The 14,195-nt window shown below is 38.6% G+C and overlaps 2 protein-coding genes across 4 annotated transcripts in view; one reads left to right on the top strand and one right to left on the bottom strand.

Annotated features, from left to right (window-relative positions):
- The window catches only part of LOC140734609 (putative tetratricopeptide repeat protein 41), an 84,339-nt gene extending 84,003 nt beyond the window's left edge, over positions 1–336 (bottom strand). For all 3 annotated transcript variants that reach the window (XM_073058818.1, XM_073058820.1, XM_073058819.1), the window contains exon 1: positions 132–336. The gene's annotated coding sequence lies outside the window, so the exon portion shown is untranslated. The remainder of the gene's footprint in view (positions 1–131) is intronic.
- A 234-nt stretch (positions 337–570) lies between these two features.
- On the top strand, positions 571–13,085 carry hsp90b1 (heat shock protein 90, beta (grp94), member 1). Its single transcript, XM_073058821.1, has 18 exons — positions 571–754; positions 1,835–1,922; positions 2,627–2,768; positions 4,022–4,138; positions 5,211–5,542; positions 5,768–5,879; positions 5,956–6,078; positions 6,771–6,887; positions 7,723–7,860; positions 8,534–8,611; positions 10,152–10,217; positions 10,510–10,779; positions 11,024–11,269; positions 11,528–11,664; positions 11,888–11,966; positions 12,258–12,413; positions 12,611–12,718; positions 12,806–13,085. The coding sequence occupies exons 1-18, from the start codon at positions 703–705 to the stop codon at positions 12,833–12,835; spliced, it is 2,391 nt and encodes a 796-aa protein (XP_072914922.1). The 5' UTR covers positions 571–702; the 3' UTR covers positions 12,836–13,085.
- Positions 13,086–14,195: the final 1,110 nt, after the last annotated feature.

Below are 14,195 nucleotides of genomic sequence, written 5' to 3'. Positions count from 1 at the left end.
ATATTTCCTCACATATTTCTGCAGAATGTTTATTCTTAAGATTAAAATTCGATTTTATGTGACAAGAATCTTCCACATTCGTATATTCTCTGTAAGCATATAAACTTTAAGTAAATAAAGCCAAGACTCACCAGGATGTTGTGCTCTTGTCAAGGCGTCTGGCTTCCTCCGGGCCTGGTGTAGCTCCTGTTTCCATCGCAACCGTTTCCTGGACTCGTTACCAAGGTAAACGGCTGGAGACCCCAGTCTGACAACCCCGGAAGGATATATAAGAAAAAAATTGATTTTTTTTTCTATGAAACAAAATATTGCACGATCACGACAAGTAACATCATAAAAAATACTGAGTTCAGAAAGAAGCAATTTTTTAAAAACTTTGAACCATGTGAGCTGGAGCCGCCCCTCCGCCAATTGGAGCGAGCCACGCTCTCGACGTAGGAGATGGTACATGGAAGGCGGTGATTGGTCAAACTGTTTTCGCTCTGGAGTCTGACTGGCGGGCTGCTTTTTGCGTGGTCCGCTGTGGTTGGCTCGCCTGCGCGGCCTGGTGGCCCCGCCCCTCTCTCGCCTAAGTGGGTTTTATTGAAGGCTCGGAGGGAAGCGGCGGCGGCGGCATTGTGCGGTCGGTCGGTCGGTGGAGGTAGTCAGGGGGGGGTGAATCTAGAGCCAAGCGCAAGGAGTTGAGGCACTCCGATCGGAATAATGATGAAGCAGGCCTGGTTTCTGGCGGTGCTATGCGCGCTCTTGGCCTTCGGTGAGTTGCACGTCGACGGCGGCGGGTTTCTGGAACCTTCTCAGCTCCGAGGGTCGGGTTCCGGCTTCTTTCTTCCACCACCCCCACCACCCCCACCTCCCACGACCGCGTCTTCGAGAAGTCTGTGGGCGAAACGGGGCCGCGGCGTGTGCGTGGGAGATGTTGTGAAGGGAACCTCGTGGTTCGGGGGTGATCCCAAACTTCCTCCCCCATGGCCCCGTCTCCTTGCAGCCCCTCATCCCACGCCCTTCATCGCCTACCACCCGAAGGCAGGTTCTCCAGACCTGTTGTCCATTTTCGACGCAAGTTATCGTCTTCCTCTCCCCAAAATAAAATCTGTGTCCCTCGTGCGTTTCTGACAGAGTAAAGGTCTAATGCATCAACCATCCGTTTCAGAATTTATTGCTCTTCCCCACGAAAAAACAAATCCTTTGCTCTCAACATCCACTTCGGTTGCAGTCATCCCTCCAAAAATTCTTTGTGCCCACCATCCACTTCAGACATAATCCCCCCTCACCACACCCAGCTCTGCTTCTAATTGAGAAACAAAAAAAGAGCTACAATTGTTGGGGAAATTGGACTGGCAACAGTGCTGGAGGTATTCTGTGGGCCGTGTAAATCTGTGGTGAAATGTCCCTTTTGTCCCCTAGGTTGAGTTGATAGTGTGCATGTTGGTTATTGACCTAAGATATTAACTATTTGGGTCTCCTGGTCTATTCCCCTTTTGCTTCTGCACAAAATCTGTCACCATACTTGTTTTCTGTTCTTCACACTCCTTAGCGCAAGTTAACTTGCAGTTTTTCTTCCTTATGTTGTTCTTCTCTATTCCAACACTTCATTCTTAATATAAGCAAGTATTCAATTAATTTCTTTGCTGCTAAGTACCACAAATGCATGCAATTCCTGTCCAGAAGCTCCCATAGTAGGGGTACTCTAATTATGATAAAGCCCCTTGTGAGGATTCTGCTTCTCATAAGACCAGAGCTCGGGGACCGTGATTTAGTATGGTCATTCCTTTACTGTGGAGTTCATTAGTGCTATGTTTTACTCCCTTTCACACTGACACGTGCACTTTTTCAGCTTTTGTTAGGGCGGAAGATGAAACAGTGGAGGAGGATCTTGGGAAAAGCAGGGATGGCTCAAGAACTGACGATGAAGTTGTTAAGAGGTACGGGTTTTTCTTCTGTCCAGTGGAGCAATTTCAAATCCCACCCGTAAGCCTTGGACGGCTCGTTAGCCATGCCGCCCCCAGGCTGGGGGGGTCAATGTTCTTGAGTTTTGTGCGGGATGAGGAGGAGTGTTCGGTGCTTTGCTGATCGGGGTGCCGTTTTATTTTGTGCGGGGGGTTCTTTCACTTTCTTCGCTTTTTGCGCTATCTGAGAAGATGGATCACAGTTTTAATTTCATAGTTTGTGAGCTGCTTAAAGATTTTGTAACAAGCTGTTACGTTGAGTTTGTTCTCAAATGTTTTGCACAGTACCTTCTGCAGCATCTACTTGCCTCGTATTTTATCTTCTGGCATGTAATTTCATCCTTCTAACATGTATGCCTGTGCTACGTTTGAGAAATTAACTGTTTAATTGTTACAGTTTAGGTTGACCTTTTAGAGAATTGATCTCAAACTATAACCTTGACTTGGAATGTACCAGCATATGTGATATACTTGTACAGTATCTTGGTTTCAATCAACTTACTCCAAGCTGTTTGGTGTCAGTTGAATGGAGTAAATCCTAGATGTAAATGATGGAATTGTAAATTACAACTGTTTGGCTTGCTTAACAATCAGAAGCTTTCTGCACCTCTTCAAGAAACAAAGCATCTTAAACTATGGTCTCAAGGCATGTGTGTAAGAACTACTGAATTTTCTCTTAGGGAGGAAGAGTCTATCCAGCTAGATGGATTGAATCCTGCTCAAGTTAAAGAAATAAGGGAAAAGGCTGAAAAATTTATGTTTCAAGCAGAAGTTAACAGAATGATGAAGTTGATCATTAATTCACTTTATAAAAACAAAGAGGTGAGTTTGGAGCATTCATTATCATTATGTCATATTGTATGATGCAAGTGATCATGGTCTTTGACCATGGTTGTTCTCAGTAAACTTTTCTACAGAAGTGGTTCGCCATTGCTTTCTGGGCAGTACCCTTACAGGAACAAGTGACCCCAGCTGTTATTAATACTCTTCAGAGTATTATTAATACTCGGCCTGGTATCAGTGGTTGCATAACCAGGATTTGTGTTTTTTTTTTGGGGGGGGGGGAGACTAAGCAGGTGCTACATCTTGTCCAAGGGTGTCCTGTAGGCTAGTGGAGGCTAATAGTTTCTGAATATTTTTGTTCTTGTGATAAATAATTTTTGCATGTACCTGCTTTTACATGTGGCCCAGCAATTTGTTTAGTTGAGACTTTTCGATTTGTCTCTACTCTGTAGAAATGACCCCATTTTTGAATATGGGTCTTGTCAAACCACTATTTTTCATTCTTGTCTTTAAGCTGATGCAGTAAATGAAATATCAATCACATGTTCTGTCTTGAATAGTGCTGCGGCTGCGTTTATCCATACAATTCAAAAGTTCACTTCTGATTATTGCATTGTGGATAGTGGGAAGTATTTTCAGTGTCAAAAAGGCAAGTCTCTGGCCTGTTCTTGTGGTAGGCTGACGGTGACAATGAACATCCTCACTTCCAGCCTCTTGAAAGGCAGGTGATTCCCCACCTCTCCACTTTGAAACTAATAGGGGTTTGGTGATAGTGCCATTGAGGTTAATCTTATTGGTGATTATCATTATTTGGCACATGTTGTGTAATATTGCAGTGGTTCCCAACCATTGGGCCGGTGGTTGGGGACCACTGTACTATTGTGATCCATACCTGCATGTTGTCATGGCAGGAATCCATGAATACACTGAATTGTGTATGGAAATGATAGCAAATGTCCTCAATTCCAACCCCGGGAAACAACCGGTCATTTAGTAACAGATGGTTCTCTGAGCAGTGCAAGTTAGGGCAAACCAAGTGATGCCCTAGGGCTGAAATGATTCATTATTGCTCCTTGTGAATGCCAACAATTGCTTCCTTGGTTCTTAGCAAAAGAGAAAAATTGTTTTGAAATGACTGAGATTTTGTGTGCTTTTCTGTGGATATTAATATTCTGAACAAGCAAGTATTGTAACAATCCTTTCTGACTGGAAGGTGCTGGGATATAGTTCCAGTTCATATGAGCATTCAATTGTATGTTTGCAGAATATTTAATGATTGTAATTATTACTAGATATTTCTGCGTGAACTGATCTCTAATGCTTCTGATGCGCTGGACAAGATCCGATTGCTATCACTAACAAATGAAACAGCACTGCATGCCACAGAAGAAATGACGATCAAGATAAAGGTTTGATTTCATTAATTTTTAATTTTGCTCTAGTACAGGTCCACCCCGTCACAACAGTGTTTCCTCCTTGTGAACTGTTTGTAACCCAGAAGTCAAGTCAGAAGTGCAGCCAGTTACTGAGTACTCTTATGGTAAAGGATGCCTGCAGTCACCAAATCCATTCTGCCAGTCTTGCAGATGCTTGGTTGTCTGTAATGCTGTACACAAGTCAGGATTTCATAATTTGGAGAGGTCCTCTATAATCAATTTCACAATTGAAGACCTTTAGATAATGCTCTATATGTCATATAATTGAGCAGATTGGGTATTTTTAGATTGGATAAGGATCAAGTGTATCTTAATTTGCTGTTCTCCTGCCAGATCAGGCAGGAGAACAAATTCTGCTTCCTGTGAATGATATTATCCGGAGTTTGTTGTGAGTTTCTGCTTTTCAGAGGATTTATTGAGTATATTGAAAAATGCCCCTAAGCTTATTCCACCATTCAGTGGTCATTAACTGATGTGCCCAGGCCTTGCTTCACGTGTGTATAGTAGATAAAATTCCTAGAGCTTTGTTTTGTAAGTATAAATTATTCCTGGTGCCCTGGCCATAATTATTCCTTGAACAGCATTTCTGTTTCCATCAGAAACAAGATGGTGGAGCAGCCCCTAACAGACCTGCAATCCAGGTTGAACATTGACCTGTGTGGAGTGGGTTTGTTCTCCCATGACCTCAGGATGGTTTGGCTTGTGAGTCAATTAGTCCCTCTAAACTGGATCTGATGCATAAGCAAATGATAAACTGGAGTTGTGGGGAAAATAAAGATTAGTGTAGATGAGTACTTGATGGTCAATGTAGTTTCAGTAAGCCAAAAGAGCAACCAGATGAAAGTGGGAGTTTGTACAGATTACTACTTCCTTGTGAAAACGTACTTCAAAAACCCTTGGGCTGTTCTGAAAATGACATGAAAGGTGTATTCTTGGTATACCTTAGATGACATGAAAGGTATAATCATCCATATTCTTGGAGTTTATGTACAAAAAATGGTGTGATTGAATAAGGAGCTAAGAACATTACACTTTGTTTTCTTAGGCTGACAAAGAGAAGAACATGCTTCATGTCACAGATACCGGTATTGGCATGACTAAAGAGGAGCTGATTAAAAACCTTGGCACAATTGCAAAGTCTGGAACAAGTGAATTCTTAAATAAGCTCACAGAAATGCAAAATGAGGACCAGTCCACCTCAGAGTTAATTGGTCAGTTTGGTGTTGGATTCTACTCTGCTTTCTTGGTGGCAGATAAGGTGATTGTTACATCCAAGCACAACAATGGTACACAGCATATCTGGGAATCTGACTCCAATGAGTTTTCTGTAATAGAGGATCCTCGAGGAAACACACTGGGACGAGGTACAACTATCACGTAAGTGAAATACTAGTTCTTTGCAATTTTTACTGAAATTGACTTTGTATGGAAATTTCCCTGATGGTACCAGTTGGGAGGGATTTCAATATTTTAAGGGAGGTGTGGTTAATAGTTTGATTTGTTAAAATAGTTATTTGGTTCTGGCTTCTTTTTGCTTTAAAGAGCTCATTCCTTTTCCCTAAGTGCAATAATCTAATCTTTAAATGTACTTGTTCACTGTAGCTTAGTTTTGAAGGAGGAAGCATCTGACTACCTTGAACTGGAAACAATCAAAAATCTAGTGCAGAAGTACTCCCAGTTCATCAACTTTCCTATCTATATCTGGAGCAGCAAGGTAATTCTGAGTTGCTAAATTAGATTAGCATTGATAAACTTAAATGATGTCTATTAACAGAAAATTTACATTATAGACAGAAACTGTTGAGGAACCAATAGATGAGGAGGAAGCAAAAGAGAAGGATGAAAAGGAAAAAGATAGTGATGATGAGGCAGCAGTTGAAGAGGAAACTGAAGAAAAGGAGAAAACAAAGAAGGTATGAAGCTTGTGTTAAAGAATTGATCGTGATGAACTCTTAAATTGGCATCCAGTTTTGAAATATGATTTAACATCTGGATCACTTGTTAGCTTAGAGTCTCATCAGCAACTAATGTGAATGGATCTAGGTTTGAGAATGCAGCAGGGGAGTGGTGCCAGAGTATGGACTGTGGGCTGCTGTGCAACTTAGGCTGGCATTGGAGTGTAAAGTACCAAGGGTCAGGGACATGATAGTCTGGAAAATTTACTAGTCCCAAGAGTGCTGGATTTTTTTTTACTAGGTATTCAGATAGTTGGCTGAGGTTAGTTTTCCCATCAAATGTAGACAGCTCTAAATTTGGTGAAATACTGCAGTAGTCATAAATGTTCTAGAGAATCAAAATGAGTTGAAATCATTCCTATTTAGAATTTGCGTATTACCCCAATATGTCTACGAAGTTCTTCCCAAAATTTCTGATTTATTGCAGTACAGTGTAATTTTCCAGAGTGGAAGCTTGTGGATTGATTATATCCTTGAGTACAAACAGCGATCTTAATATAGTTTGATACTGGACCATTTTCAGCCAATTCTGAAAGTATTGCTTATTTTCTAAAGGTTTGTGGAATCATGGGCCAGCAAAAGCAAGATGGCAGATGTGCAAGACAGGCTGTTTAGGCTTTCTATGTTACCACAATTCCTATTTCTTGCAGGTTGAGAAGACTGTCTGGGATTGGGAGCTGATGAATGATATTAAACCCATCTGGCAAAGACCAACCAAAGAAATAAAAGAAGATGAGTACACAGCTTTCTATAAGACCTTTTCTAAGGTAACATTTTATTTCTGAAAATCTTTTGCTTAAAATTAAACATTGCAAGCTCACATTACTTCAGAATGGTGTAGTTCTTAGAAAAAAATCATAGCTTGTGCAGTACTTCAATTTGAGTGTTTCAAAACACTTTAGTAATGTTACTATGCATTACTGGTTTGGAGTAGATGCTCATATTTAGCCAGAAGTAAGTTTTAATGTGAACATTAAATGAAATAACTTGGAGAATAGCTACAGCATTTGATGTTGTGCCTTTGCCTTCATTGTTTTAAATGTTACAACATAAAGCACAACTGGGTGTTAAGGAGTTGAAGACATTTGAGGAGGCAAGTTCCTGTAATCAATAATGGAAACGCTTAACAGGCCATAGCATCTGCAGAGTGGAAGTATATTTGCCTTAATTGGAAGTTAAACTTGCAGAGAGCAAAATGGCAGATTAATGGAGTAAAGATCGGATGAGTGCTAGTTAGAAAAGTAATTAGCTGTCAAAGGTGCGGACAGAAGCTCATGAAGGAATAAAATTGTATACAACATTGAAGAACTGATTCTTTTCACCATTTCATTAAGTTTTTGTAACAAGGACGACATTCAGTACAAGTAAATTTATTATCAAAATACGTGTTGCCATACAGCCCTGAAGTATATTTTCTTGCAAATGTTGCAATGTGAAATACCTAGCTGATGGTGACCCTGGTATTATTTTGAATTCATTTGTGGGTGCTCCTAAAAATCATCACTTTCATTGTGTGCATAAATCTAATGCAGCAAATGGAGAACTCCCCATCACATCACAATACATTTAACTTGTCCTTGATGAAAGGTTTCTTTTCCCTAGGACACAGATGAACCAATTGCTCATATCCATTTTACTGCTGAAGGAGAAGTAACATTCAAATCAATACTGTTTGTGCCCAAAACTGCGCCCCGTGGTTTATTTGATGAATATGGATCCAAAAAATCTGATTACATTAAGGTATGTTGAATTATCAAAAGAAAATTGATTCTTTAGAGATTACTGTCCCACTCGCCAGAATTGCTACCAATACTAACTGGTTTTTTTTTAAAAGATGTTGCATCAGTGTGTACTTGGACACTGGAACACGAACCCCATCTGCATTCTTACTGAAATATCTGATGTAATTGATTTGGCGACACTGCTGATTTGTTTCCATTTTCCTTCAGAAAGAAAACGTATTACAATCCTACCTGCTTCTCTTCTGGTGTGAACTTTTGTGTAATTGAAGCACTAATCAAATCTCTTTCATTTACAAGCATTATGCAGCTTAAAAATCAGGGGCTACTACAGCAGTGAAACAATGTCTAAGGGTGCTTTCAAGTGCCAATTTGAAGCACATTGCATTGATTTAAAGCATAAGAACAACCATGCACTAAAGCCATTCAACAAAATGATGTTGATTCTTTCTTGACTTAAAATTTTTTTCCCTAAGCTTTGAATTCGTAGACATTTTATATCTTTTTTCTGTATGCTTGATAGAGTTAGAGTTCTAACTCTGCTGGAATCTCTTGTGTTTAGTTGGTGTTCTAAAACTGGAGACGTAGTTCTGGTGCTTTCTGTTCTAGTAATAGCTTTCAATAATTACGGTCAACATCATGGCCATCATTAATCAAATTTCCTGTTGTTGCAGCTCTTTGTTCGTAGAGTGTTTATCACAGATGACTTCCATGATATGATGCCAAAGTATTTGAATTTCATCAAGGGGGTGGTAAGTATTCATAAGTGGTGTATTTGCACGTGGTCATAGACAAAAAACTAATTTCCAGAATCTAACTGGGTTGTATTGATCTTGATATGGTACACACAATTAGATCTTTAGATGCAGTGGATTTCAGTTAATCAGGGCAGCTGCTTAATCAGGGACAACTCTTAAAGAACTAAGGCTAATCAAGAAAATAACTGGGATTCCCTTCGACAACACCCTAAGACAAGTGTTGCAAATAAACAGTTTCTAACTAGCATCAGTTGTATGAACTTTTGTCGCCATTAGGCTCTACACCATGATCGGTGAACATTTTTTAAAAATACGGCTGTAGTGTCAGTAGAGTGAGTATTTTGTCTTCAAAAAGCAAAATTTTTATCACTGATAGTTGTCAAGAAATTAGTAGAATGGTTTTAGCATTGTTTTGCTCACTGCGGCTTCCAGCATTCAGGCTTGGAGATGCCAGAAACGGTGGGAGTAAAAATTAAGCTACAAAGAATTTTGATGGTGTCCATAATAATCATCTTGAATGTTACAATGAAAATAAAGATCTGGAGGATGCAATCATTGAAAACATTGTATGAAAGCAATCCATTATCTGCACTAGGTGTCTGACTGTAAACAAACAAAATCAGTGCTATCAAAAGAACATTGTGCCTTGTTGGTTGTCCATTGCAACTAACAATGATAGTGAAACCTGTGCAAAAGTTTTTAAAGTGGAAAATCTTGTACTGGGACAGTTCCATTCTCTCTACCTCAGAAGTCCTGGTTCAGTGGTACGAGTAGTCAGCACAAACTGGGACCTTCATTGGTTGCAATGGATAACTGAATTCTGTGCCTTACCATGCTCCTCATTCTCCACAAAGCATTGCAGAACCACTTGGCCATTGGATCTCACTGTTGATTTCATCTACCCAGTCTGCTTGAGGCTAGCTTCACCTGCTTGGACAAACATTTCCCTATTGTCTGGCTACCCACACCTGGTTTTTAACCTGCCTGTCAAAGCGGTGTATTGGGACGTGGCTGCTGTTGCATACAACCAGCTACTTTAAAGCCCCAACTGAGAGCTAAATGGTGGGGACCAAAGGTGAGTGAGCTGTTCCCAATGGATACAAGGACATGGTCAATGGATAAAAAAGGTGCTACCCCTTCTGGACCCCACCCCCATACATGGATGAATTCCTTTGATAACTATTAGGAACTAATAGTTTTATAGTACTGGGTAGCATTGAGTGTTCTATTCTAGTTTGTTCATATTTCATTTAAATACTCATTAAATGGTTTGATGTCATCTTTAACTATTTCCATGTAACCGGTTAATTGGGGCAGCTGCTTAACCGAGACTAAATGTACTGGTCTTGGTGAGTCCTAATTAACCAGAATCCACTGTATTTGTAACATACATTAAGATTTGGTCTTGAAATTTGCACACCAACAGAACTGGCAATTGTAGTGATGTCCAAATAGGCCCTTCTAAACTTGAGCTTTCAATTTGGCAGTTTGACAGTTCAGCAGCTCCTGCATTTAACATTTTTATTCCCACCAGGTGGACTCTGATGACCTGCCTTTGAATGTCTCCCGTGAAACTCTGCAACAACATAAATTGCTGAAGGTATCTACTGCATGAGTTTAATGTTGAGTATCTAAAGACAGCAGTATGATGTAGCAAACAAGTTAAATTAACACAGGTAGAAGTGTTTTTAAAAAATGCCTCATAGTTAATCTGTAGGTTAATTTTACATTGGGTAGCTGTAGTGCTTTGGCACTATCCTAAGCTTTTAGATCAATGTGTACAGATTGTTTCAATAGTATTTTGCTTTTTTTTAGAAAACCAAAACTGCATTCAATAGTTGTTTTCACTCTGTTGCTGAACTGGACTGACTTTTTTTTCTAATCTAAAATAGGTTATTAGAAAGAAACTAGTGCGTAAAACCCTAGATATGATCAAGAAAATTGCAGAAGAAAAATATGAAGAAATATTCTGGAAGGAGTTTGGAACCAACATCAAGTTGGGTGTAATTGAGGATCACTCTAATAGAACCCGTTTGGCTAAGTTGCTACGGTTCCAGTCTTCCCACCATGAGTCCAAACAGACTAGCTTAGAGCAGTACCTGGAAAGAATGAAAGAGAAACAAGACAAAATCTACTTCATGGCTGGAGCAAGCAGGAAAGAGGTAATAGTAGATACCATTGTAATAATTAGCATGTCTGTTTGCAAAAATAAATTTTTCAATCAATGTTTTGAGCCAAGACCCTTCATCAGAATCTCAGCCTGAAAGTTGAGTTTATTTTTTATTGTTGCCTAATCTGTTGAGTTCTGTGTGTTATCTGGGATTTTCAGTATATACAGAATCTCTTGTACATTGGAGTATTAAAACTTTGCTTAATTTATCAAACTACATCCCATCCTTTTTGTAGGTTGAATCTTCCCCCTTTGTTGAAAGATTGTTGAAGAAGGGATACGAGGTTCTGTACCTTACAGAACCTGTAGATGAATACTGTATCCAAGCTCTGCCTGAATTCGATGGAAAGAGATTCCAGAATGTTGCCAAAGAAGGGTTGAAATTTGATGAAAGTGAAAAAGCAAAAGAAAAGCATGATGCATTGGAGAAAGAGTATGAGCCACTCTTGACCTGGCTGAAAGACAAAGCTCTGAAAGATAAGGTATACAATTTATAACATTCTATCTGCTATTTGCTTCTGAAGTCAAAGAGCAAATGGTCAGGAAAAACCTCAGTAACTTCACTGAGTGTTGCTGTAAGGAGCTTCCACTTGTCTTCTAGTTCTTGATTAAAGTTTTATTGATGTATAATTGCTTTTCCCAAATAAGTTTTAGTGTTGCCATTTTTAATTGCTTTCAATGTTTAATACTGACAAAATTGTTTCTAAATAAAATTAAAATGTTCATTTTATTCTTTTAAGATTGAAAAGGCTGTCCTGTCCCAGCGTCTCACTGATTCTCCTTGTGCTCTAGTGGCGAGTCAATATGGGTGGTCTGGTAATATGGAGAGAATCATGAAGGCCCAGGCCTACCAGACTGGAAAAGATATTTCCACAAAGTAAGTTGGATTTTAATAAACTTTAAATGGGTACAATTCATAACATGGAATGAGCTGTTTCCATAATTATGAAAAATATGTGAGTTTTGTGGTTGAAGGGTGAGCACTAATTTTGAGTACTCACTGTATGTTTGTGTTCCTTTAAAGCCAAAATGGGTAGTGGAGAAGAATAGTTGGATTTGATTTTACTTGTAAACTTACCTACTGGTGTTTTAACTTGCAGCTACTATTCTGGCCAAAAGAAGACATTTGAAGTTAACCCAAGACATCCTTTGATTAAGGAAATGCTAAGACGAGTTAAGGCAAGTTTATTGAGAATTGTTAGTTGAGCAGGACCTATGGAGAATGTGCTCTGCCTCACTTTTATGCTGTTGCTTTTTGTAAAGTGAACTGTATAGAAATTATTTTTGTGATCTTTGAATTTCCCATAGCATTAATTGCCCATTGGCAGAAAACGCATAACAAATGGCCAAATAGTGAGCAAAATACTGTACTAAAATGACAAGTGAAATTTAAGTCAGCTAGTTTTAAACTGAATTTAGAAAATTTACAAGTGAATTACCAACTAACATGAAATCTTTCTTTTTGTAAAGGAAAGTGAAGATGATAATACTGCTACAGATCTTGCTGTGGTGTTGCTTGAGACTGCCACACTACGCTCAGGATACCAATTACCAGATACTAAATCATATGGTGATAGAATTGAAAGAATGCTTCGTCTCAGCATGAACATTGATCTCAATGCTCAGGTGACTGCTTAGATTAATACATTGGTCCTATATCAGTTTTCTAGCTTCCCCTAGTTTAATTTTCAGCAACTAGTTATGGTGCCTTGGAGTTTATCACTTATGAATTGATAATTCTATGGTAATGGTGACTGACTCTTGATCTAAATTCAGTATCAAATTGAATTGCAACTTTGGAAACAATTTGTTTTCCTGTTTAGGTTGAAGAATATGAAGAAATTGTAGATGATGAACAAGATGAGGTAAAAGATGATGATGTGAAGGAAGAGGATGCAGAGGAAAGTGATGAAACAGAAGAACAGACTGAAGTAGGTCTTGTTCGTAATTAATTTAATGCTTTGAGTTTGTAATTTAAATTTTAAAAACTAATATTTTAACCTTTCCATCACTTCCAGGAATCCACAGATACAAAAGATGAATTATAAGGGATTAATACTATCATCAATCTACATTGAATAGGGAGATGTATACTGCCGGGATGTGAAACCATTGAACAGAATGTTGAAGAACAAATGATTCATTTATCCCTATTAAAAGGTCTAGGAGGGCAAAGGAGTTTTGTATGTTATTTACATTCCTTGTGGAAGTGAAATGACTGTAAATTTGTAATATTTAAAATGACAATTTCTTGTGAAGTGTCATGTAAACCATAAATAAAACTTTTCCACAAACTCATACTTGTTTATGACTGCTTATTTAATTTCTTCAGAATCTCACTTGTGGCACAGCTCATTAGCATCGGTGAAGATTCACATATGGGAGAGAATGTAGACAGCAGGCTAGGATATAGCTGATGTCTCGGAAGGGTTGTTTGAAGACCTTTTGAAAAGACTTATTAAATGGTTGGACCTTGGAGACCTAGTGTTCTAGGTAATACTAATGATTATGTAGCTTCAAATAATAGCTGTTTATTGCGATATGGTTTGAGTACAAGAATGGAGTTTATTTGGGTCTGGACCTTAAGTATTTACTATTGGTCTTAAATAAATATACTTGCTTGCTCTAGAGTGATTGTAAAAGCATATTTGCTTATAGCAAAGATTTGCCACATCCAATTTCCCTCTTTGCAGATATATAGATTGGTCCTGAGCCTTTAGGTGTGGGAATGCAATAAACAATTCCCAAGAGCTAATATTCTTGGCAATAGGAAAACATTCTCTCTGCATTGACTTTACTGATTCAGTCTCAATGAAGCTATATCATGCTATAAGGCTTAGTTTACATTAATGTATGTATTGCACTACTGTTACTGCAGAATAAATTTGATATGTCAATGATAATTAGCCTGACTGATACCCTTTTTTAGTACAGTTAATGATCACATGATTGGGCGATGTTTGCCTTTTAATCTAGTATATAACTTGATGCCAGGTGGTGTATTCTGCTTTTTGTATGACTATAACACATCTTAGCCTTGCTAGACACTTCAGATAACACTCAGATTGCTGAGTGGCAAAAGTACAGATGAAGCTCAGTGATTTCATTGTGTATAGGGTCTAATGGTGATTACCAGCTTTATTTTAGCTCAGTGAATAAGTAGTTAACATGCAGGGGTTCAACTCCTATGAAGGAAGCTGGGTAATTTAAATTCAAGTAATTAATACAAACCTAGATTTTTTTTAAATCACTGGTCTAAGTAGGTTATTGTAAAAGCCCTTTTTGTTTAATATTCCATTAAGTCTCCCGTGCTCATCGTATGTGATGATCTGTTCAGTTGACTTCTTAGGTCAGGAGTAGAGATAGAATTTGTATTTAATGTCCATATCCTCCAATAATTTTAAGTGA

This window comes from Hemitrygon akajei, chromosome 10, assembly GCF_048418815.1.
Source record: "Hemitrygon akajei chromosome 10, sHemAka1.3, whole genome shotgun sequence".
NCBI classification, from domain to species: Eukaryota; Metazoa; Chordata; class Chondrichthyes; order Myliobatiformes; family Dasyatidae; genus Hemitrygon; species Hemitrygon akajei.
Note: the sequence above shows the minus strand (reverse complement) of the source record. Positions and strands in the feature narration are given on the sequence as shown.

What these genes read in the sequence shown, in the direction of transcription:
- hsp90b1 (XM_073058821.1), top strand. Translation starts at nt 703, where the DNA reads ATGATGAAGCAGGCCTGGTTTCTGGCGGTGCTATGCGCGCTCTTGGCC. An exon ending in ATGCGCGCTCTTGGCCTTCG is followed by an intron (nt 755 to 1,834) that starts GTGAGTTGCACG and finishes GCACTTTTTCAG; the next exon opens with CTTTTGTTAGGGCGGAAGAT. An exon ending in CTGGAGCAAGCAGGAAAGAG is followed by an intron (nt 10,780 to 11,023) that starts GTAATAGTAGAT and finishes TCCTTTTTGTAG; the next exon opens with GTTGAATCTTCCCCCTTTGT.